Here is a 26,156-nt window from a genome sequence, read left to right on the forward strand (position 1 = left end):
CATTTTATCTTTTGGATTTCTACATTGACAGGGGAAGTGTTTGTTCTTATTTGCAATTCTTCATTCGGTTTGGCCAGAAAATTCAAAGTATATGTCTAAGGCTGCGATTTATGAAAACTTGGACTTTCCGAGTAGTTGCTTGTGTCAGGTTCCAAGTTGTACAACCATATAATCAAATAGATTTTTCATTACTGTTGAAGATCCTGACTTTTGTATTATATGAGATCTCCAAATTTTGTTGAGTTTAAGAAAGTCGTCTCTAGCCTAGTTGTACATATCTCTGCCTCTGATCCTTCGTCCTTTGGTATTTTGCTTCCAAGATAGGAAAAGTTGTCAACGACTTCAATGACATGGTCGTTTATAGTAAGAGGTGTCAGATTTGATGTTCATATTCTCATTATTTTGGTCGTTGCTATGTTTCCTTAGTCATACTTTGGCAACATTTTCATTCTATCGTTCCAGTTTCGCCTTTATGTGCTCGAACCGATGCGCAAAGAGGCATATATCATCCGCGTAGACCATGTCTTCAAGGAAGTCGTTAATACCCCAGCAAATGCCATAGGGTGCCTCAACATTAGTTGCTTCTAATACCAAGTCTAATAAAATTAAAAATAGCGTCGGTGACGGGATGCAACCCTGCTTCACTCCTTTGTCGATTCCGAAAAGTCTATACTCATTTCCATTGAAACGGACTGAAATTTAAGCATTCCTAAACAGCTCCCAAATTAATGTCAACATTTTTTCAGAAATGCCCTTATTCAACAACGTGCTGGATTTTTTGATATCCCCCCTTGGGATATCAAAAAATAAAGTAAATCAAAAACCTCTAGGCTTTTATTACTTATTATATAATTTTATTGTGCAATTTCATATTGCTCGTAGGTTTCTTATATGCTACTACTGTACACAACATATTCCAGTATCCATGTTTTTTTGTCACATCACAATGAACCACATTGCATTGCAACAAGTTAATTAATTAATACAAAAATAATTTCTTATCCTAATTATTTAAAAGCTAATAAATTTCAATTTATTTTATGAAACAAATACTTAATTGCGTGGCTTCATTCTAATTCGTATGCCATTTCCACTCTTCATTACCAATTCGGCCAAAGGATTGGGTTGAAAACCTTCCACAGGGAGAAATTCGAAATTGCGTAAAAGAGCAGACAAAGAACTTTTCAATTCGAGCATGGCGAATTTTTGGCCTGAAAAAAGAAAATGAAATAGAAAAAAAGGAATTGATTATTATTTTTTTTAAAATTGGGAAAACAAGTAAATAAGTGGACAAAAGATGCCATTAATATCACACATATGTCATTATTAAACAAATGTTGTATCCGTCATTATAATTCAGTATTCAGCCAAAGTGTTAACATACATCTTTTCAATTGTCGAACTTGATGTCCAAAAACTAATTTGCGGCAATGTTCGAAAGTTGTTGAAGATAACGGCTGCTAAGAGTTATCAAATGTTGGTAGAAGCTTACGGTTAACTTGCACCAACTCAAAAAAACTTGTGAACGATGATTTGCATTTTTCAAAAGAGAGATAACAACACAGAAGATAAGGAAAAAAATTTGCAGATGAGGTTTTCGAATCATAGGTTAATCAAAATTGTTATAAAATGCGATAATACTGAGACACATCTGCAAGATCGACGAAATCGAAAAAAAAATGAAAAGCCAGTGCCCCTATACACTCAGAAATGATAAGAGCAATTGTTCGATCTTCTCCTCTCCATCCTCATTCTCAACATGACAGCTTCTCCAGCAAATCATTATGCGAGATTCCCATGTACGCGGCCATATGGCCTATTGGACATTGCCCACTTCTGAGGGTTGCTACATATATTTTTGGCGCAATTAGGGAAATGCAAATATTTGTCATGATTTATAATTGTTCGTGAATGTATTCTCCAGCTGGATTTATACACTTTTGCTTGTGCTCAAACCAATTGTCGAAACACTTTTTCCACTTCGATTCAGACACCTCCAAAACATGGTTATTGGCAACGAAAATCGTAGATCATGCATTTTCATATCAACCAACGGAGGATGGTGGTATCCACCATTTTCTACCCTATAAAGTGTATATACCATCAATAACTGCGCCAAGTATGGCCAAACTCGATTCGCAACCTGATATAGTTCCAATATAAATGAATGAAATTGAATTTTGCATGACGTGTTTTGTTACGACTTCCAGCAACTGTGCCAAGTACAGTGTAAATTGGTTCATAACCTGGTATAACATCCATATTGACTTCGTGTGCCTATATAGGGAGCAAGTATTATTCTATTTGGCTGAAATTTAGCATGAAGTGTAAAGTGTAATCGGCATGTTGTGCCCTCTAAAAACTAAAAAGTAACCTCGAAAAAGTAAACTTTAAGTTAGGAATCCCGTGCTACTTACAAAATCCTTAATTGATGAAATCATGTCTGGTATAGTGTTCCCACCTAAATATCGGTGTCTTTTAACCGCGAAGGCATGGCAATGTCATAGGAAATGCTCCAAAGTCTCATCATCTTCCCCATATGCCCTACGCACTTGCTGCACCGATTTTGCATAAGTAAGCTCATAGTCCTATATGTCCCGTTATGATACCCAAAGTTATGCTGACCTCCTACATACTTCCTTTCAGTAATAGCCTCGTCCTCTCAAGATCCGGATCACCCCATAGGATATTTGCAGTCCTATCGGCATGTAACACTGTTGGCGAAACAGTCCTAAATGTGACACTTCCAATTAAGTAAGATCACTCCTAAGTATTTGATCTTGTCAGATGTCGAAATCGTTTTATTGAGGAAACGTGGTGCGTTAAATTGGTCCACTTTCGTCTTCCTTGTGAACAGGCATATTTCAGTGTTCTCTGGGTTAACATTGGAACCCCTGGGTCTAGACCAGTCATATACCTTATGGAAGACCCTTTCGAACCTGCTGCGTAGCTGGTTTGGATCCATACCCGTAAGAAGTATTGTAACATCGTTGGCATAGCAGACGTGTTCAAATCCCTCCTCAGTCAGCAAATGAAGATTTGACAGCCCGAACAATTTTTCGAAATGGCGAGTTGACCAACTTTAGTGGCCTGTCTAAGGCGCCCGGACAACCCAGGGACAACCTTAAGATGTTGCACACGATCTCGTTATTACCTCAGTTATTCAAAGAGGTATCTCTACCCGTTCTCCCACGGCATATTTTTGACTAGTTTTTTTTTAATTTTCTGCCACTGCGCAACATTTGTGAAGTACTGTACCATTTGGTATGGTAGCCATATAAAAACTTCCCTACAGAGAGGTGTCGCACTGCGGCACACCGTTTGGACTCGACTATAAAAAGGAGGCCCCTTGTCGTTGAGCTTAAACTTTAATCGAACAACACTCATTGATATGTTAGAAGTTTTCCCATGTTCCATAATGGAATATTCATGGGCAAATTTGAACTATCAAAATTGGTTCTTCTCTCTTGGTGGTGAACTTCAGACCCCAAGCACTTGGACTTTAATTTTAAGGCCAGATTCATATTCTACTCTTGTTCGTGATCCTCGTGGTCGATCTATTCTATCATGCTCGGTCTAACGCACCTCTCGACCGACGAAAATCACACTTTATTAGACTCTGATACACGGGTGGTATTGTATGGCTTCGAAGCATGAGTACTTGCGAAAGCAGATGAGGTAATACTTGGAGTGTTTGAGAGAAAAATCCTGAGTAAAATATATGGTCCAATGGAGAGTGCTAATATTCTACTTCACATATCTCCTACTAGTGTCAGAACAATTTATAAAAATTACACTTACAACGCAATGCAAATTTGCCCATGAATATTCCACCAAGGAACAGAGACAAACTTCTCACATATCAATGATAAGGGACCTCCATTTTATAGCCGAGTCCGAACGGTGTGTCGTGCGACACCTTATTTTTAGAGAAGTTTTTACATGGCTGCCATACCAAATGGTACAGTACCTCCCAAATGTCACCAGCATTAGGAGGGGATAAGCACCGCTGATGTTCTCGCCAGGACTCGAACCCAGGTGTTCAGCGTCATAGGCGGACATGCTAACCTCTGGACTATGGTGGCCTCCGACAACGCATCTACATTAAATTTTCTTTACAGTTTAGTAAGCAATGTTGACAGTATAGGGCCACGTTTTCTGTATAAAGACGGAACAATGAAATTACGTTTTTTTACGAAAAAATTACAATAATTGACTTCTTTTTCTCATTTTTTTGTTTTGCAACTCAAATAACTTTTGCCCGAAGAATCGGACCTTAGTATATATCGCGGCAAAAATATAGTTTATTTTATCAGCTTTCCAAATCATTTAAAAAATGTTTAATTTGGTGCAGAAATGTTTTCACAAACAACAAAATAAAGGACCAACCTCTGCGAAAATTTAAAAAAATTTTGTTAGTTCGAACAAAATTTTGTAGAGCCATCAAATGAGCCCTCAAGCGTTCTAGGGCCCTGAAATGCACATAAGCAGTTTGACACCTCATCTATTAGCGATTCGAAAATAGCAAAATTATTTCCACTTATATCTTTTTCTTCCCCTCCCACTGTGCGTCGTTTGAACTACACATCAAAATATTGGGTTGCCCAAAAAGTAATTGCGGATTTTTCATGTAGTCGGCGTTGACAAATTTTTTCACAGCTTGTGACTCTGTAATTGTATTCTTTCTTCTGTCAGTTATCAGTTGTTACTTTTAGCTTGCTTTAGAAAAAAAGGTGTAAAAAAAGTATATTTGATTAAAGTTCATTCTAAGTTTTATTAAAAATGCATTTACTTTCTTTTAAAAAATCCGCAATTACTTTTTGGGCAACCCAATACAATGGTTGCATTGGCCATGTTGTTGGGTCATGTTGTCAGAATGAATGAAGAAGCTCCAGCGAAGAAGTTTTGTGAAAGTGACCATAGTAGAATACGCAAATGGGGAAGACCGAAACTCCGACGGAGTGACCAAGTGTAGAAAGATATCTCGCAGCTGGGTGCCAGAGATTGGAGAGGGAGCGCAGAAGATGGATGCGCTAAGTTCGGCCAGAGGAATAAATGTTCCGTAATGCCCAATAAAAGTAAAGTAAGTCCATACATCTAGGGGGTAGGTCAAAGCTCAGATGCTCATTATAGGTATAGGCATCCATTTATAGGTTTTCGTGATGGAGCTTCCACACACACTCCCACTCACAAAATTGATTACAAAAATACTATTTTTGATCACTTACCTATGCAATTCCTGGGGCCAGCACTAAAGGCCACAAAACTGAAGGGATGCAAATCTTTGTCGTTTTTGAAAAATCTTGATGGCTTGAATTTCTCTGGTTCGGGGAAATATTTCTCATCACGATGTACCACATAGGATAAAATACTAACACTGCAGCCTTTGGGTACTTTTAATTTACCCACATCCATGTCCTCTTTTACGGAACGCGAATAGAATGGTACCGAGGGATACAAACGTAAAGTCTCTTTGATAACCGCCTCTAAATAAGGCATGGATTCTTTCTCCCTACCCTCCAGAGAGGCAGCTTCTTCGTAAGCCTGCTGCTGCACATCGGCATGTTGTGAGAGCAGATATATGGCAAAACCAATGGCTGAACTAGTTGTATCATGGCCTTCGAACATAAACGTATCGACCTCTTCACGTATTTCCGTATCGCTAAGGGGCAAACCTTCCATTTGCGATATCAGCAACATATCCAAAAAGGCGAAACGCTTTTTGGTGCCTATATCATCGATAGATTTTTCAGCATCTTGCATATTGTGTATCTTGGAATCCTGCAACATTTTACGTCTTAACTTTATGACACGATTGGTTTCACCATGCAAAATTTGCAAGGCAGCCACCATTTGCCGACCCGGTTCGGTGTATTTGAAGAAAACGTTATTTCTTTGCCAAAAGGAAAAGGAGCGTTTGTGTAAAATGTGACATATGCTGAAGAAAAGAGAAAATGCAGTTGTTAAAATTTAACTAGAGATTCTCTTTTCAATTTACTTACTCCTGCACTGCTCTTACATATTCCGATTCACTTTGCATTTGGGCATTTTTCTTTATGCCCATGGCCGTCTCACAGATCACATCCAAGGCAAACAGTGTAATGTAGGGATAGATGTCAAACTCCTTTTCGTTGGCCTTCTCCTGCAAGCGGCGTATCATAATTTTGCAATTCTCTTCCATGGGCTCTTTGAATTCGCTCAATATGCGAAAGTGAAATGCCGGTGTGAGCAGCTTTCTGCGCGAATGCCAAGATTCACCACCATTTGTCAAGAGGCCCGATCCCAACCAGGGCTGTATAACTTTGTAGTTTGATGATTTGTACAACAGGTTGTTGTTGCCCAACAATTGTTTGACATCTTCGGGATCAGTGAAAAACACCAACAAATCTTTGCCAAACCATATGCGAAATGTTGAACCATGCTTCTGTCGTAGCTCCTTCAACCAGGTGAGAATTTCTGAAACACAACAATTTGGTTCAACAAATTTATATACATTTAAAATTAGACAAATCATAGGAGTTTGATAGGAAGCCGAAGGAAAATTTGACATCTGACCGATGACTTTGGTACAGGCACATTTAATACTGCAAAGACGCAACGTGAAATCTAGCAATAGATACATAAAATGTGCCCATTAGTGTACACATTCCAACTCCAACTATAAAACAAGTGAAAGCGTGCCGGGCCGAATCTTATATACCGTCCACCATAGATCGCATTTGTCAAGTTCTTTGAATTATTTTTTCAATAAATATATGGCCTACATCAAGTTATTGGCCGATATGGAACGTGCTTGTAAAAGCTGTTAGAAACCATAAAAAATAAAAAAAATACAATTGGGAGATCGGTTTATATGGCAGCTATATCAGGTTATCAACCGATTTAGACCATAGAATTGGCACAGTTGCTGGAACTCATACCAAACGACATATGTAAAATTTCAACCAAACTGGATAAGAATTGCGATTCATAATCTGATGTAGCTGCCATATAAACCGCTATATAAGAAAAAAATCTTGACTTCTTGAGCCACTAGAGGGCTCAATTCATAACCGATTTGGCTAAAATTGTGCATGAAGTGGTTTGTTGTGACTTTTAACAACTGTGCTGAGTGTAGTTCAAATCGGTCTATAACCTGATATAGCTTCCATTTAAATTCGATCTTGTGTCTTGACTTCTTGACTTTCATGCAAATGAAATTTTGCATACAGTGTTCTGTTACGACTTCCAACAAGTGTGCTAAAAATGGTTTAAATCTGTAGATAACCTGATGCGAGGGTTGCCTTTTATATTTCGGGATTAGAGAACACAAAAACAAATACTAATCATCGAAAATCCCTTTATTGTTTTTCAAAATATTCCCCATTAGGGTCTGTAAATTTTTGCATGCGTTTGAACCAATTGTCGAAGCACTTTTGCTACTCTGATTGAGGTATCTCCAAAACATGCAATGTGAGCACATCAACCGCTTCTTCAGTTGTCGAAAAACGTTGACCTCTCATTTCATTTTTTAAATACTGGAATAAAAAGAAGTCATTCGGTGCCAAGTCAGGACTATACGGATGACTCATCAAATCGATGTTTTGAGTGCTCAAAAATGCAGTTGTTTAAGCCGATGTGTGAGAGCTCGCATTGTAGTGGTTTGGAGTGATCCGTCTTCGGCGGTTAGTTTTCCTGATTTCTTAGAAGACAACGGGCAAACAAATGATTATGTACCACTTCGCATTGACTGTTGTGCGTTGTTCTAGTGGTACGATTGCGACATGTCAAGTTTTTCCGAAAAACCCGGCGATCATTTGCTTGGAAGTGCGAGCAACTTTTGTTGGATTTGGCTCATCTTGAAACGACCATACGGTCGACTGCGGTTAACTTTCAGGTTCGTACGCGTAAATTAACGATTTGTTACCTGTCACGATGTGTTAAACGTGTTTTGAAGCACCGCGGTCATATTTTTGGAACGTTTCTTTCGACCAATCGACACGAGCCTTTTTTGAGCGATTGACAAATTGTGTGGAATCCAACGCGAACAAATTTTTTTGACGGTGAAATGTTCATGCAATATTGAATGTAAGCTGGTCCCACTAATACCTAAGGTTGTCTCAATCTCACGATAGGTCACATGACGATCTTGCAATAGCAGTTGGCGCACGGCATCAATGGTTTTTGAAACAACTTCTGATTTTGGACGACCTTCACGAAATTCATCTTGGAGTGAACTACGACCTCGGTAGAATACCATCGATAAACACTGGTCATTGATGGAGCTTCATTGCCAAAAATTGAATTAAGTTCATCGATGCTCAGATATTAAGTTAATCCAAGTCGAAAGTTGTAAAAAATTGGCACGAAAATTTTCACGATTTAATTCCATTTTTGGGCGAGATGAATCGTTACAGTTACTGTAAACAACACGAATAGCACTCGTATGGCAAAACGTTCTCAATGCGTATAACCTCAAAAATGTGAAGCTTTGCGATAGGGCTGTCAGTTGGCAGATTGCAACACAAGGGTTGTTCAATCCCGAAATATAAAATGCAGCCGAAATATTCCGGCTGCCACATAAAACGATCTGGGATCTTGACTTCTTAGGCCTCTAGAGAGCGCAATTTTTATCCAAGTTGGCTGAAATTATGCACGAAGTGTTTTATTATGACTTCCAACAACCGTGTTAAGTGTGTTCTTAATCGGTCTTTAATCTGATATAACAGCTACATAAACCGATCTGGGATCCTGGCTTCTTATGACTCTGGAGGGCGCAATTCTTATCCGATTTGACTGAAATTTTGTTGTGACTTCCAACAACTGTTCTTAATATGGTCCAAATCAGTACATAACCCTATATTACATCTTAAGCCTCTTGTGGGCGCACTTCCTATTCCATTTGGCTGAAATTTTGTACAACGTCTTCTCCCTTACTTGTTTTTGGCAAGAAAGGTAATTTTATTGTCTCGTCTCTATGGAGAAAATTTTACCAAACACATTTAGTTCGGCTCATTGTACCGTAAAGAGGACTTAATGTGGATTAGTAGCATATAGCTATATGCAATACAATATTGGCATTTTTTTCGAAAAATGTGGAAAACCGCTTTGAGCTCTCAAAACGCAAAGCCATAAGGTTCGGATTTGGATATAGTGCCCATATAAACTAATCCATTTATTTTACTTTTTTTGACCCAATAGTAAGTATTTCTTATTCAATCTGGCTAAAATAACTTCTCGCTAAAATAATTATTATCCAATTTACGCGCTTAGTAGGATCTGAATTGGTCCTAAACCGGTTATAGCTCCCCAAAATCCGATCTACTCATTGTACTTCCGATTTGGCTGAAATTGTACACAGAGTTTTCTGTTATGATTCCCAATTCTCGTTCTCATTCTAATTATTCTAATATCTCCAATTTCATTCTAATATCTCTGAGACCAAGAAGTGTCTCCCACCACTTGATCTTTCCATCGGGTTTTGGTCGTCCCGGTTTGCATGTACCACCGTGTTTGCCTTCAAAAGACTTCTTTGCTGGAGCTTCTTCATCCATTCTAATAACAAGACCTAGCCAACGCAGCCGTTGTATTGTGATACGTGTAACTGTGCTATCGTCATCATACAGCTCTTGGTTCATTCAGTTACTACTGCCGGTGACCGACCTATGATGTCGATGCCTTCGGCATAGGCGAGTAGTATGTGTTCTCTTAGGATTAGTGTGTCACATCTATTCACATATGCATCTCGTATAATCTTCTGCCTACATCAAAGCCATGGATTTGATGTTTAATTCTTTGGTAGAATTTCCGGACTTCATTCTGACTTGTGTACATCTCGTGGAGTATGCCGTTGCCAGCTGTTGTGTTTGCAGCTTTTCAATGTCGAGCTTCCGTGCAGTGTCAGATCGTACTTTCCTCGCCATGTTTAAACGAATGCGAATCTATGCTGCAACAAGGTAATGAGCCGATGAATGAATGCTTTCCATCTGGATGAATGCTTTCCATCTATCACAACGTGATCAATTTGGTTCCTCGTGTTTGGATCGGGTGACAGCCATGTGGCTTTGTGAATATTTTTATGTTGAAATCTGGTGCTACTACAATAATTACCACGTTTTTTGCCGCGGCGAAATCTATCAGCCTCAATCCATTACCGGACGTTATTTCGTGGAGGCTAAACTTTCCGACTGTTATACCAAATATGTCTTCCTTCCCTATCTTCGCTTTAAAATCTCCCTAAAATATTTTAATATTATGGGCGGGGCAGCGTTCATATTCTTTCTCTAGGCGCTCGCAGAAAATATTCTTGGTCTGCTCATCCTTGACGAATTACGATTTATGCGGATTGTAGCTATCCCCCCGAGTGTCATTGTAGCTATCCCCCCGAGTGTCATTGACACTCGATATTTATGCCACCTGAGTCCTCACAGAGACTATCCTCTCGAAAATCGCTGACTGCCGGCGGCCGTCAGATAGCTTCCCGTGATAATGATGGACACCACACATGTCGGAGCTCAAAGTTCCAGCCTGTATGGTGCTCATAGTTATCCCGTGTCGGCTGGGCTACGGCACCAGAAGCTTAAATTTTTGCTGGATTGTTCCGAAATTTGGTACATAAAGTACACATCTGCCCTTCAACCAATTTTATTTGTAGACATTATTAGCAGAATTCATGTGGTGGCTTGCCAAGTTTCGGCTTGGCAGAAATTAACACATTTTTGCTTTGTTCTTTGTCGAACACTTCCTGAAGTGTCATCCACAATAAAAGTGACAACTTTCAAGTACTCTTTTTTATTTTACCAATAATAATATTATTGCTTGACTAACATTATTATTTTCTTTATTAGTGTTTATTGTTTATTATTATTATTATTTATACAAATACCTTATTGAATTGTTATTATTTGACAAAGTTATAATTGATTTGTTATTATTGTGAGATATCTACGCCACTTCGAAAATTAATTTTTTTATTTTTCTTTGTTGTAGTTATTCCAACGTATTTACAATTTGGATTTAATACATGTTTGAAGAAGAAATAAAATTGTTGCACCTAATTTGAGAATAAGGTAATCAAATGACCTTTTGTTGTTTATGGTTTTATTTAAGTTAAAGTTAATCAAAAAATTTTTATTTGTTTTTGAAATATTATGAAACAAAATGTTATGTTTTCTGAGCCTAAAGGTCAAATTCGTTATATTCCGCTTTATAGGTTAGGTTTAAGCGGCAGTCTGCAATCCACCTAACTTACATTTATAGATAAATGTGTGCAGATAGTATCACACACTGCCTGCCGACTCTTAAAAATTAACTAGTTCAAATCGTTCTATAACTTAATAAAGTTCCCATATAGACCAATCTCCCGATTAGTCTTCTTTGTCTCTCAAAAACTTTAATTTTTACCAGATTTCTTTGAAATTTGGTACATAAAGTATACATCTGCCCTTCAACCAATTTCATTTGTGGACATTATTAGCAGAATTCATGTGGTGGCTTCCCAAGATTCGGCATGGGCGCAATTAGCACATTTTTGCTTTGTTCTTTATCGAATACTTCCTAAAATGTCATCCACAATAAAAGTGACAACTTTTAGGCACTATTTTTATTTTACCAATAATAATATTATTGCTTGACTAATAATATTATTATTTTAACTATTTTTGTTTATTATTATTATTTATACAAATACCTTATTGAATTGTTATTATTTGACAAAGTTATAATTTATTTGTTATTATTGTGAGATATCTACGCCACTTTGAAAATTAATTTTTTTATTTTCTTTGTTGTAGTTATTCCAACGTATTTACAATTTGGATTTAATACATGTTTGAAGAAGAAATAAAATTGTTGCACCTAATTTGAGAATAAGGTAAGTAAATCAAATGACCTTTTGTTGTTTATGTTTTTATTTGGGAAGTTAAAGTTAATTAAAAAAATTTTATTTTGTTTTTGAAATATTATCAAACAAAATGTTATGTTCTCAGAGCCTTAAGGCCAAATTCATTATATTCCGCTTTATAGGTAAGGTTTAAGCTGCATCCTGCAATTAGTCTAACTTACACTTATAGTTAAAAGTGCGCTGATAGTAGCAAACACTATCTGCCGACTCTTAAAGATTAACTAGTTCAAATCGTTCTATAACCTAATAAAGTTCCCATATAGACCAATCTCCCGATTAGTCTTCTTTGTCTCCCAAAAACTTAAATTTTTACCAGATTTCTTCGAAATTTGGTACATAAAGTATACATCTGCCCTTCAACCAATTTTATTTGTGGACATTATTAGCAGAATTCATGTGGTGGCTTCCCAAGATTCGGCATGGGCGCAATTAGCACATTTTTGCTTTGTCTCTCTTTGTCGAATACTTCCTGAAATGTCATCCACAATAAGAGTGACAAATATCAAGTACTATTTTTATTTTGCCAATAATAATATTATTGCTTGACTAATAGTATTATTATTATTATTATTTTCTTTATTTGTTTGTGTTTGTTTGAATTATTTATATAAATACTTTATTTAATTGTTATTATTTGACAAAGTTATAATTTATTTGTTATTATTGTGAGATATCTATGTCATTGTACGGAAATTCCTTGTTATATTAATTTGTTGTTTTTGTTTGTTGTAGTTATTCCAACGTGTTTACAATTTTAATTTATTACATGTTTGAAGAAGTAATAAATTTATTGCACCTAATTTGAGAAGATTTTAAATCAAATGACCTTTTGTTGTTTATGGTTTTATTTGGGAAGTTAAATTAAAATTAATCAAAAAAAAAATGTTCGTTTTTGGAAATATAATTAAAGAAAATATTTTATTCGTTATATTCCGCTTTATAGGTTAGGTTTAAGTCTGCAACCAGCATAACATACACTTATAGATAAAAGTGTGCTGATAATAGCAAACATTGTCTGCTGACGCTTAAAAATTAACAGTACTACCGATTCAAATAAAAATTTAATAAATTTTTCTGAATTTTTTGCGTTCTTTCTCATTGCTCTTTGAAAATCTCCGTTTAGAATATTAGGTGGACAGGGCCCGCTCCGCTGTGCCTTCTTTCACTCTCTTATTTCATCTAAGCTCTATACTGGAGCGGTCAGGAAATAAGTCCTATTTGCGGGCATTTGTACGACCTTTGAGATCTTTCAATACAATGTGGATATCATGTTAGTGCTCTACTCCCAAATACGTTTCACTTGATCCTTATATAGCAAATATGTCCGGTATGGGGTATTTTTGAGGCTGAGGCTGTAGTCTCAAATAGCTTTCAATTGAGTCCCATATTGTCATTATTGGTTTATATTCCATTTGGGTGGCTTTGGAGGTGGGGCGACCCCCTAGATATCCCACCTGGTGTTTTTGAAAATAGGGTAGGGGGAGTGTCCGTCCATTAAAGTTTGAATGTTTGATCTACTTCAATCTCTTGATTTTGGCCGTGGATTTGAGTAGCCAAACTCTTTGCCTCGAAAGTGGATATAAGATTCATACTCTACTCCTAAAAACCACATTTGAGCTACATATTGCTGTAGTCGGTATGCAAATTTCAAATTTTGCCCATGAACATTCAACTATGGAACAGGGGCAAACTTCTCAAACAATGAGTGCAGTCCGATTCAAGTTTTAAGCTCAATGATAAGGGACCTCCTTTTTATAGCCGAGTGCGAACGGCGTGCCGCAGTGCGACACCTCTTTGGAGAGATGTTTTACGTGGCTTAATACCTCACAAATGTTGCCAGCATTAGGAGGAGAAGACCTCCGTTGAAAATTTTTTCTGATGGTCTCGCCAGGATTCGAACCCAGGCGTTCAGCGTCATAGGCGGACATGACGACGTCTGCGCTACGGTGGCCTCCTTCTTTAGTCGGTATATATGCGTTGTTTAAGGGGAGTTTATGAGATGAGGCGTTCTTGAAACACTTGTTGATGGCCGGTTTGAAGGGACTTTAGGGGGGAGGACCCTGAAAGCACGCTTCTGATTTTATTTCACGTCCGTTTGATAATCATTCCCGTTCAGTTAACATGTCCGTTCGGTTGGTTTTACGATGTGGCCTCCCCCAGGTTATTTGATCTCAAAATTTTATACCAATTTCGTGTTTTCGCTTTAATCGGTGCATCCATCTTCGAGAGCGTTTTTGAAAATTGGGGTTAGGGGTCGTCTTAGCCGTCCGTTGACATCGAACAGATGTTGCAAATATAAAACCCATATAAACCATATAAACCGATCTCCCGATTATACTTCTTGACCTTTATATGGCTCAATTTTTATCTGGTTTGGTTGAAATGCACAATGACCTCTCGTATGACTTCTTACATGCGTGAAAAGTATGAACTGAATTCGTCTAAATCCTTATAAAACTCCCATATAAACCGATCTCTCGATTGCACTTCTTAATCCCCTACAGGATGCTTTTCTTATTTGATTCGGTTGAAAATGTGTACAACAACTTCTCCCATGACCTTCAACATGCGCGCGAAATATTGTCTGAATTGGTCCATAACTCTCATATAAACCGATCTCCCGATTCAAATTCTTAAGCTTCCCTATTCAAATTCTTAAGCCCCTATATCCAAACCAAGAATTGCCCGAGTCGGTCCATAACCTGATATAGCTCAAATAGCTTATCCATTATCCTTTGTTTGCCTATCATCCATGATGGTATATAAGATGCGGCCCGCTTTTACTTGAGAAAAACTTATTTCGTTGAGTGTAGACATTATAGACCATTGTGATACCCCAGAAGGAAGCTATCTTGAACTTGCCAAATCGATTCCAAAAGCCTAAAAATTTACGAGCGTTCACATCCGCTAAGCAAGACATGTCCATAGGGAAATGGGAATCTAAAGTGGAATCCCATTCAGTGCGTGACAAGCGCTCAGCAGAGGTCCTTTTCTTACATTTTTTGCAGAAGGTGAAAACGACAGCAACACGATGAACTTCTTCAAGTTTAGATTGGACCATATTATTCGTTGACTTCAAGCCTCATTTCGAAGAAATAGGTTATATATCGCTAGAGGCATGTATACCCTCTACCATGGATCGCAATTATCAAGTTCTTTGCCCGGTATCTCTTTATAGGCAAAAAAAGGTTAATGGATAAAAATTGCCATACTATTGGAGACATATCAGGTTATGGACCGATTCGGACCATACTTGGTTTGGCTGTTGGAGATCATAGTATATGGGAGCTATATCAGATTATAGTCTGATTTAGACAATTTTTGGCACGCATATTGAAGATCATACCAGAAGTCGTAGTTTAAAATTTCACCCAAATCGGTTTTTATGGGAGCTTTATTAGTTTATGAACCGATTTAGTTCATACTTGGTATAGTTGTTGAAATTCAAAACAAAACACTTCATGCTAAATTTCAGACAACTCAGATAAGAATTGACAGTTACATCAAAACATCGACCGATATGGCCCGTTAACAACAACAACTGACCTACACTAAAAGGAAATAAGTGAGTAAAATTTCAAGCGCTTATGATATGACCAATATTTCAATGTGTTACAAAAGGAATGGCGAAGTTAGTATACCCCCATCCCATGGTGGAAGGTATAAAGAAGCCCAGATTGTTACGTTCTTGGAGTAGACAGCTGTAATTTCTGTAATTAATTTCTTTCTTGAGTTGAAGAATTCAATTTTTATCAGCATATTTTTTAATTAAGGTTTTTAGAGATTTCAATATATTTTTTTATATGTAGAACAACAATTTGGCTTGAATTTAAATTTGCATATTATTTTCATTGTATCTTAGTGAATTGTTACGCAAAACCGAAAAAACCGGTCATATACCAATGAATAATTTATTTGTATTTTATTTTATTTTATAATATGCTGACTGATCCCGACCCGCTTCGCTGCATCTTCATTTACGTGGTGAAAAATATGTATCTTATTCTTAGTCTATACAGAAGAATTATAACATTTAAATTCTACAGAGTTTTTCTTCAAAATTCTTTATTCTGTGGAAATTTTTTTATATATGTCTATTTTTATCCATGCCAAAGACAGGCACTTAAACTACCTAAAACACTTATAGTTAAGGCCCGTCTTATGGTGACAAAGTTAAAAAATTAATACATATAATGAAAACAAGCGCAATTAAATTCTTATACATTATTTATTTTTATTCAAAACCTAACGGTGTCATAAAAAAGATAAATGCTGTATTATCAATTTTGGCTACACTACCTTTTCTTTGTTCGTGTTGGCGTCTCCATTCAGTTGATCCAATTGTAAACAGCCAATAGATGGCTCTAAATTAAGTGTTAGTGCTACTCGCTTGGGGTGGCTTGACGTCTATAACATTGACTATATGACTACCTATCATATAGTCATCATTTAGTCTTTTTTTAAATTAAATCGAATCAAATTGTCATATTAAACGATTCTCTGTACAAAAACAACTAATTTTCGGTCTAAATATTTGGTGCAGTGGCGATAGTTCTTAGAAATTAAACCATATAAAACTTTTGAACAAAAAAGTGTTGCCCAGCAGCATGCCGTTTGGTCTTATCTAGTATAAGAAGGCCCCTTATCGATGCGCTTAAAATGGTAGCCACCTAAGGTTTTCAACTCCTCCTATTACGCTGAACGAACCGTCATAATTTTGGGGGTATGGGGGCAAACATTTGTATCCCCAAAATAATTAAATCACACAGTAACCAAAAAAAAACTCAGTATCCTATTAGGTCATTACGAATGATCTACCGTTTTAGGGTGATGTGATCCCCTAGATATCGGGGTGGCGCCCAAGTTGCTTGGACCGATTTGTACCATACTTGGCACAGTTGTTGGATATCATAAAAAAACACGTCCTACAAAATTTCATTCCAATCGGATGAGAATTGCGTCCTCTATATGCTCAAGAAGTCAAGACCCAAGATAGGTTTATATGGCAGCTATATCAAAACATGGACCGATATGGCCCATTTACAATCCCAACCGACCTACACTTATAAGAAATATTTGTGCGAAATTACAAGCGCCTAGCTTTACTACTTCGAAAGTTAGCGTGCTTTCGACGCACAGACGGACAGACGAACGGACTTTATGGGGTCTCAGACGAATATTTCGAGTAGTTACAAACAGAATGACGAAATTAGTATACCCCATCCTTTGGTGGAGGGTATAAAAATAAAACAATTTTGACTAAGTGTCTGTGCTTCTTTGCAATCTTAACTTTTTGAAATATGCACTGCATACCGAAAGATATTGGCAAGTTGAGTATGTCCACAATGTGAAGCATCTTCAAACACAAGATACACCCGTTTAGAATATAAATATTAGTACATTTTTATTATGTGTGTAGTAGAAGGCAAAGCGGAGCGTGCTTGGCTGCTAGTTAAGATTATTAGCACAATGACTTTGACAATTTCTATTGTTTAGAACTCAATCATTATGGGGTAATCAACGTAAAAAAACTTGATTTCTAAAGAAAATTTAGTTAACACTTTGTTCCTGCAGAAAATTATTCAATATTTTATTTTATTATTTTTTGTTTTTAATTTGTTTTTATGGAATATTTTGTTTAATTATTATTTCTATAGAAATTTTTGTAAATTTTTATAAAAGATTTTGTTGATTTCTAAGGAAAATTTCGTCAAAATTTCATTTCTATTGAAAATTTTGTCAAAGTTTTATTTTAGAACATTTTATTTCTATAGCAAATTTTGTCAACATTAGGCATTTGCTATATATTAACCCATTAGTGACCAATGGGTTGAAGAGTATCCATGAATAGAGCTGTTACAAAAAGAAAGACCCAACATTTCAGACTTGGCAGCATGCCTTAAATAGAAACACTTCTCTTCGTCTAAGCTAGACAAATATACAACGAGATATCGGTAAAATATTGTCACTCGATCACTGTAGTGATCAATTCTCATTACATATGTATTTTTTTTTTTTTTTTTTTGTTTTTTCAGCATACTCCATTAACTTATTATATGACTCGGTCAAACTTGTAATGCCTAAACGAATGTTTGAATCTGTTGTATAACACCACAAACCCATTTTTATCTTTTGAATACAAACATCTTCAAATATCATATCAAGAGGAAGATTGATAAGATTTTTCCCTTTAGCTTATTTTTCGTACATCAAATAAAAATAATCAACTTTGGATTTGCAAACAGAACACTGTTATCTAGGTCATTGTTAACAAGAAATGAGTTTGCCTACACTAGCTGCATTATTTCTTATTCCATACTTACGGCCTTTTTTGGCATTCTCGATAAGTTCACCAACTGTTGGTCCCGGCAATGAGTCTGACCAACGTTTTAATTTTATAAACTCCATAATTTTAGGTAAATACCTCATAAATAATGCCCATAAGGCAAATGCAATGAGAGCCAAGGTATTCATTTTTTTTTTTTTTTTATTTATGTTTTCCTTGTCTACTTGTCAATCAATGTTCGAATTAAAATTTATAGAGCACTTATTTAATATTCATTAGCAATAAATTTTGTTTCTTTCTTTCTAATTATTATTGAGCAGAGAAATAAATTTACATTAGTCTGATTGGCGATCCGCCGTTCTTTCAATACGCGCACGCACTCTCGTCTTCTCGCACTATCAGATCGAAAGCAACTAAGTTGATATTTTGTTATAACCATAATGTTCATTCACAAAAGCTTTGCTTCATCTTTAGTTGTGGGCTAGAAAAACTGGTCGGTCTATGATAAACTCTGGACATTCTCAAACAGTGTTGCCGCATTTATTTGTTAAAGACCACAAAACATCGGCTGAATTTCCTCATTTCTTTAAAATTTTATTTAACAACATTTTATAAAAAAAATATTTTTTATATAATACTAGCCGAACCGGGCCCGGTTCGCTGCGCCTTCTTTAATTCTCTAATATATTTTTAGGATTGGGGCATTTCGCCCTGAATGCGGATATTGAATGCGTGCCATTGTAGCCTATGACGCTAAACGCGTTCTAATCCTGGCGAGAACATCGGACAAAGCGTTGTTTTTTCCCTCTTAGTGTTGGTGATATTTGCGAGGTACAATGCAATGCATGGTTATTTAAAAAATTTCCGCAAAGAGGTGTCGCACTGCGGGACGCCGTTTGGATTCGGCTATAAAAAAAGGTCCCTTATCATCGAAAAACACTCATTGATGTGTGAGAATTTGCCCCTTCTCGATTCCTGGTGGTAATGTTCTTCCCTAGGGTAATGTTCTCATTAGGGGTGGGATGGCACCTCAGACATTTGGACTCAAATGTGGATATCAAATTCGTGCTGCACTTCAAAATTCCTTTAACTTGATCCCCATATTGCCATGGCCAGTAAATATGAATTGTTTGGAGGGTGTTTAGGGGCGGCCACCGGCACTTTGCACTGAAAATAGATATCAAATTCGTTCTTTATTCCCAACGGAAATGAAGTTCAGTTGAGGGGGTGCTTTAGCCTGTACCCCAAAACACTCGGCACTTAAATTGGATATCAAATTCTATTTCTACTCTCAAATACCTTTCATTTGAGTCCCATATTGTCATAATGGGTCAAAAGCGCCACATAGACTTGAACGCAAATTTTAATGTCATATTCGCAATCTACTCCCTAATACCATTCATTTGAGTCCCATATAGCCATGGTCGACTTATATGCCCATTTGGGGGTATTTAGGGGTGGGCGACTTCCAATTTCTTGGAGCTAATGTTTTATGATTATTTGTAATCTACTGCCTAACACTTTTGATTTGAGTCCCATATTGACATACTGTTCGAATATATCTATAAAGAGGAGTTTTGGTGTTGGTTGGTGGACCCGCTGGGTACTTGGACCCAAAATTTTAATACCAATTTCGTTTTGTGGTCTCCAATACCTTTCATTTGATACCCTTATTGTGTCCATCGGACCACTTTCGGATATGGGTGGCGTTTTTGGGGTAAGGGGAAGGGTCCGCCTCTACCCGATATCTAAAAATTATATAGCCTATGTTTCCTTCCAGACAAACATATACAATCTATGAAAATTGTAAGAAAATCGGTTCAGCCAAGTATCATATAGTCATAATGGGTTTAATGGCGTTTTTGAGGGGCGGCGTTACCCCCTATACTTCGATCTTATTTTGTATGCCAGATTCGAAATCTGCTCTCCAATACATTTCATTTGAGCCCCATATTGAAATGAGAGTCTAATATGTCTATTTGTTGGAGTTTTGGAGTTGTGGCGGCCCGTGGTCACCAATAAGCTTATTTTAGGGGGTTTTGGGCACGGGTTGGCCCCCAATTGCGTGGGCCTAATTTTTACTCAGAAATTATTACTCCATTCGTGAATACCTTTCATTTGAGTCCGATATTGTTCCGATTGGTCTACTTTTATTTTTGGGTGGTACTTTGTGGTTAAGGGAGAGGGTCCGCCGCCCCTTCAGATATCAACAAATTATATAGCCTATTGTTCCTTCGAAAAAAAGCACTTTAAATGGCGCACCCCCGATTTTTTCATTTTTTGCACCCTTCCTTTATTTGACCCCCGGAACACGAATCTGAAGTTCGTTTTTGCGGCAAAGGCTCCTGGACCCCCCTGTAGGTCAAAAACGTCCCCTTGGGGGGAAGTGGGCAAACGTAGGAAATATTCATTTGATATCGTAGGTATCAAATGAAAGGTATTGTCGAGTAAATGCAAATGCAAATTTTTATTTATTTATTTATTTATTTAAAAAATTTGAAGGGCCCCAACACATGAAGGTTATATAGACCCTGTATAGTTCAAATTAATTATTTTGTGTTTTTAATTTACAGGATGTACATATTTTTACAATGCAATATTATACTAATGTACAAATTAAATCAAATTATACATATTTATTTCTGTTAGAAATTTTTTAACGTTGTTGAAATTATTTACATTTGATAATATAGTGATGTCCTTTATATTATATTTATTTTTAGTAGGTAGAAATTTGTTACATGTGTTAAAAATATGATATATTGATAATAGTTGGCCACATTCGCAGCACGGTGGAGATGATTTTTCAATAAGATATTTGTGTGTTATAAGACAGTGTCCTATTTTTAGTCTATTTAATTTAACTAGATCTGTTCGTCGTAAGGACGGTTGGGTATATTTATATGGGATTTGATTTTGAATTTGAAATAATTTTGTTTGGTTATTAGAGGTCCAGTGATCGTTCCATAAGCCATGTAAGTATTTTTTGATCTGAGTCTTATAGTCCGCGGACTGAAATTTGAAGCCATAGTTGGTGTTTCCATTTAGTGCATCTTTTGCCAACTTGTCAACTTTTTCATTTTCTGTGATACCAAAGTGACTGGGAATCCACATAAATTCAATATTTTCATTAGGTATTCTTGATAATATGGTTCCTATTTGTTGAATAATTTGGTTTCTACTAAAAGGGTCACCCATTCCTTCCAAAGAGCTTTTACTATCACTCAATATGAGAGTTTTCTGTCCAGAAGAATAAGGTATAATTCTCTCAAGGCATGTTCTAATTGCCAGCAGTTCACAGCTGTAGATGGACGAATAGTTGTGGATGCGTTCGTATGCAGTAAGGTTCTCCCCAAGGACTGCAAATCCAGCCTTTTCATTTATAACTGAGCCATCTGTATAATAACGCACATAGTGTCTATATTTCGTATTCATCATCTCTAAGTAGCGTTTTCGAAGTACCGTGGATGACATATTGTCCTTGTTGCAGTATGCAAGTGAAAGATCAATTTTCGCATTAGGGTAGGTCCAAGGTGGTGTATTAGGTATCTTCATCGATTCAATACTATCTATATCAAGAGTATATTTCGAGGTAAGTTCCCTGAATTCTCTGTGTGCTCTTATGTACAATGGATGATATCTTGGAGGTTTTAAGATAAATCTGTCAATCTTATGTCTGTCAAAAAGCATTTGCGAAAAAGGATGGTCTTTTACAGAGAGCATTTTGAGAGTGTAGTTGAGCAGTTGTCCTAATCTCCTTATGTGTAGTGGGGGACACGATGAGATTGCCTGTAAACAAATAACTGGACTAGTCCTAAAAGCCCCTGTAGATAACCTCAAGGCGGTGTTTAATATCGGGTCGAGAAGTTTCAAACGAGTTTTCGAGGCAGATGAATAAATCATGGAGGCATAATCAATGGTGGGTAATACTATCGAATTCATTATCCTTAGTAGTGTCCGTTGGTCTGACCCAAATTGTGAGCACCTTAACATTTTGAGAATATTCAATTTCGAGTTAGCCTTTGCCTTGATATGCAGAATATGGTTATGAAAGGTCATTTTTCTATCAAAGATCACACCCAAAAATTTGTAGTTGTCTACAAATTGAATGTTTCTATCAGACAATCTCAAAAAAAGATCTCCAACCATGCCGTTCCTTCGTACAGAAAATCTCATAGCTACTGTCTTCTCCTCATGAAACTGAAAACCACTGGTATCGGTCCATGCTACAAGTTTGTCGATGGTCCTTTGTAATTTATTCGTTGACCTGATGCAGCTCCCATATAAACCGATCTCTCGATTTTATTTTCTTAAGCCCCTAGAGGGCGCCATTCTTATCCGAAATGGCTGAAATTTTACACAATGACTTTTACTATGGCCTTCAACATTCAGTTCATTAATGGTCCGAATCGGAGCATAACTTGATATAGCTCCAATAGCATAGCAATTATCTTATCCATTATCCTTTGTTTGCCTAAAAAGATAGATTTGATAAGGGGCAAAGAACTCGACAAATGCGATCTATGGTGGAGGGTATGTATGATTCGGCTCAGCCGAACTAAGCAGGCTTTTATTTGTTTTATTGCAATTCAATTCATTTCCTTTCATCTCGTTTTATTTGTTTTTTTATTTAAATTTCATTTTTTATTATTTTTTTTTTAATTTTCCTATTTTATTTTATTTTACCTTTTTTTTAATATTTTATTTTATTTTATTTTATTTAATTTTATTTTATTTTATTTTATTTTATTTTATTTTATTTTATTTTATTTTATTTTATTTTATTTTATTTTATTTTATTTTATTTTATGTTATTTTATTTTATTTTATTTTATTTTATTTTATTTTATTTTATTTTTTTTATTTTTTTACTTTATTTTATTCTATTCTATTTTATTTTGTTTTATTTTATTTTATTTTATTTTTTATATTATTTTATTCTATTGTTTAATTTTATTTTGTTTTATTTTATTTTCTTTTATTCTATTTTATTTTATTTTTTTTATTTTCTTTTATTTTGCAAAATATGCAAATTTTGCCCATGAACATTCCACTAAGGAACAGGGGCAAACTTCTCACTTACCAATGAGTGCAGTCCGATTGAAGTTAAGCTCAGTGATAAGGGGCCTCCTTCTTATAGCCGAGTCCGAACGACGACCCGCAGTGCGACACCTCTTTGGAGAGAAGTTTTACATGGCATAGTACCTCACAAATGTTGACAGCATTAGGAGGAGAAAACCACCTCTAAAATTTTTTTTTGATGGTCTCGCCAGGATTCGACCCAGGCGTTCAGCGACATAGGCTGACATGCTAACCTCTGCGCTACAGTGGCCTCCGAGGTATTGTCGAGTAGATTACGAAAATACAAAAACATGTCAAAAAATTTCACCCGGGAAGGTCCTATGGGGTCTTGAGAATTTTTAACCCAGGTAACATAGTCAATATGAGTACTAAATGAAAGGTACGAAGGAGTAAATTACGATAGAAATGCAAAAAACCGAAAATAAGCTCTAAAAAAGAAACATTTTTCAAAGAAAAAAAATGAGCTGGTTTTTCTTTCTTTAAGAGCTTAATATATTTTTTTTGTATATCTATTGTAATTTACTCCTTGGTACTTACATTGCCTATGTTAACAAGGTGAAACATTTGCAATGTTCTTCCCGGGTCCAATTTTTAGGAATGTTTAAGCACAAGGAAATCGAAATCTACTCGATGATACCTTTTATTTGATACACATATTGCCTAGGTTGGTCCACTTCCTCTCAAGGGGGTTTTTGGCCCCTTGGGGGCCCAGGGGCCTTAGGCCCAAAAACGGACTTCTGATTCGTGTTTCCCTGGGGTCAACTCACGTAATTTACTCCTTGGTACCTACATTGCCTATGTTAACAAGGTGCAAAATTTGCAAGGTTCTTCCCGGGTCCAATTTTTAGGCATGTTTTAGCACATTCGTAATCTACTCGACAATACCTTTCATTTGATACACATATTGCCTAGGTTGGACCACTTCCTCTCAAGGGGGGTTTTTGGCACCTTGAGGGGCCCAGGGGCCTTTGCCTACAAAAACGGACTTCTGATTAGTGTTTCCCTGGGGTCAACACACGTCTTCATACCAATTTTTAACGAAATCAGATGGGCGCCCTGTAATGTGCATTTGCCATTCCTTCCAGATCACTCCCCACAATCTGTGAAAATTTCAAGAAAATCGGTTCAGCCGTTTTTGAGTCTATAAGGAACAAAAAAACTTAAATACCCACAAATAAACGAACAAATTTTATTGATGTTTTTTTAATGTGTTTTTTAATGTTTTTATTTTTATTTAGGTTTTTTTTGTATTTTATTTAGTCTTTGGTGCACAGATTTTTTTTCAATACAGAAAAAGCGGCAACTCTGTTGCATTATGTATACAAGAGTGCTGAGTATTTTGTCAATTATTTGTACATGTTTTTGAGAGAGAGATAACGCATGCTGCTGAGAATATAGTTTTCTTCGCTTTTAATTGCCGATTGTACTTAAACTTAACCCAGTTATAATGGCAAGTCTTTATTAGCTCTCTATTGTTAGGGTGTCCAGCACAACATAAATATAAAATACAACGTGAAATTGGAAAGCAGTTGCCTATTGCTTGTTACTGCGTTGTAGCTATACCGCATTATGTATATGTTCATGGGTAAAAAGCCAGGTAGAATGCCCATAGCTTTCTAATACGAATCTAATACGAGTACACAAGTGTAGAAGCCTATAAAGTTAAGAAAGCTTTTGCCATAAGATTCAAGTGAGATGAAAATTTAACTTTATACAGGTTCCCGCTGAAGTTAAAGGCCAGGTTAACAATTTCGTTAAAACACCAAAACAAATAGCACAATGAAATTTAATGCAAATGCCCAGCGGCGATGTTCTAAGAAGACCCCTTTTCCGGCCTGTCTAGACTTTCCAGAGGCCTGCTTAGCACATTGCATCTTCCTTCCCATTTGACATGGGGTGAGCCAGATATTCAGGCCTTATCGTTGAGTTCCATAAAAAGGGCTTCACCAGCCCTTCATATGGAGCCATTCTACAGGCGTGTAAGTAAGAACTGCTATATTATTACTGGAAAATTAACCCTTTCAAAGCCATTATCAAGTAGTAAAGGCATTAAGGTACACCAAAATGATTTGATTTGAAATTAATTATTGTAATTAAATTGGAAATACAAGGACTCCTTGAAATATATTTTTAATGACGAAAGTTATCCAGCGATGGCATTTTATTGCAAGGTTTCATCCTAACGCTTTGTTCGTCAAAACTGAAAACATTAAATGTCAGTATAACATTACTTAAAGATATTTTTGAAAATTGAATGAAAAAATTTACCTTTATTTTATGCAAGGTTGTCTTGTTTTTCCGTTATTTGTGGGAAATAGCATCCGAGCTGTACGAGGTTTATAACTAAACAGAAGAAATTGCGGATATTAATCCGCCCCATGCCACTATGGACGTACACCTAGTTGTGCGCTCTAAATACTAAAAGCAAACAATTAAAAAGGTGTTAAGTTCGGCCCACAACCTCTGGTGTATATGTAAACCACCTTTCGTCATAATGCGGTGAAAAATTCATAAAAATTCGAAATATGGTCCGATTTGGGCCAAATTTGGCACCGACTTTGAGTGGTCTAAAAAGTACAAGAAGTCATTGTTTAATTTTGGTAGCCATATCCAAATATAGACCGATATAAACCATATACGACACGGATGTCGTAAAGCCTATCATAAGTCACTGTGTCAAAATTCAGCGAAATCGGATTATAAATGTGTCCATTATGGTGCCAAGAATTTAAATCGAGATATCGGTCTATATGGCAGCTATATCAAAATATGAGCCGTTCGTGGCCAAATTGAAGAGGGATGTCGAAGGGCCTAACACAACTCACTGTGCCAAATTTCAGCAAAATCGGACAATAAATGCGCCTTTTATGAGCCCAAGACCCTAAATCTAGAGATCGGTCAATATGG

General features: G+C 36.5%; 1 protein-coding gene across 1 annotated transcript; it reads right to left on the reverse strand.

Moving 5' to 3' along the window:
* Window positions 1-875: 875 nt before the first annotated feature.
* LOC106082633 (probable cytochrome P450 4s3) lies at window positions 876-18,367 on the reverse strand. The gene is made up of 4 exons (XM_013245258.2): window positions 18,205-18,367; window positions 6,003-6,456; window positions 5,229-5,938; window positions 876-1,211 (listed from the first exon to the last, which is right to left on the reverse strand). The coding sequence occupies exons 1-4, from the start codon at window positions 18,353-18,355 to the stop codon at window positions 1,054-1,056; spliced, it is 1,473 nt and encodes a 490-aa protein (XP_013100712.2). The 5' UTR covers window positions 18,356-18,367; the 3' UTR covers window positions 876-1,053.
* Between the last annotated feature and the right edge of the window lie 7,789 nt (window positions 18,368-26,156).

Source organism: Stomoxys calcitrans, chromosome 4, assembly GCF_963082655.1.
Source record: "Stomoxys calcitrans chromosome 4, idStoCalc2.1, whole genome shotgun sequence".
NCBI classification, from domain to species: domain Eukaryota; kingdom Metazoa; phylum Arthropoda; class Insecta; order Diptera; family Muscidae; genus Stomoxys; species Stomoxys calcitrans.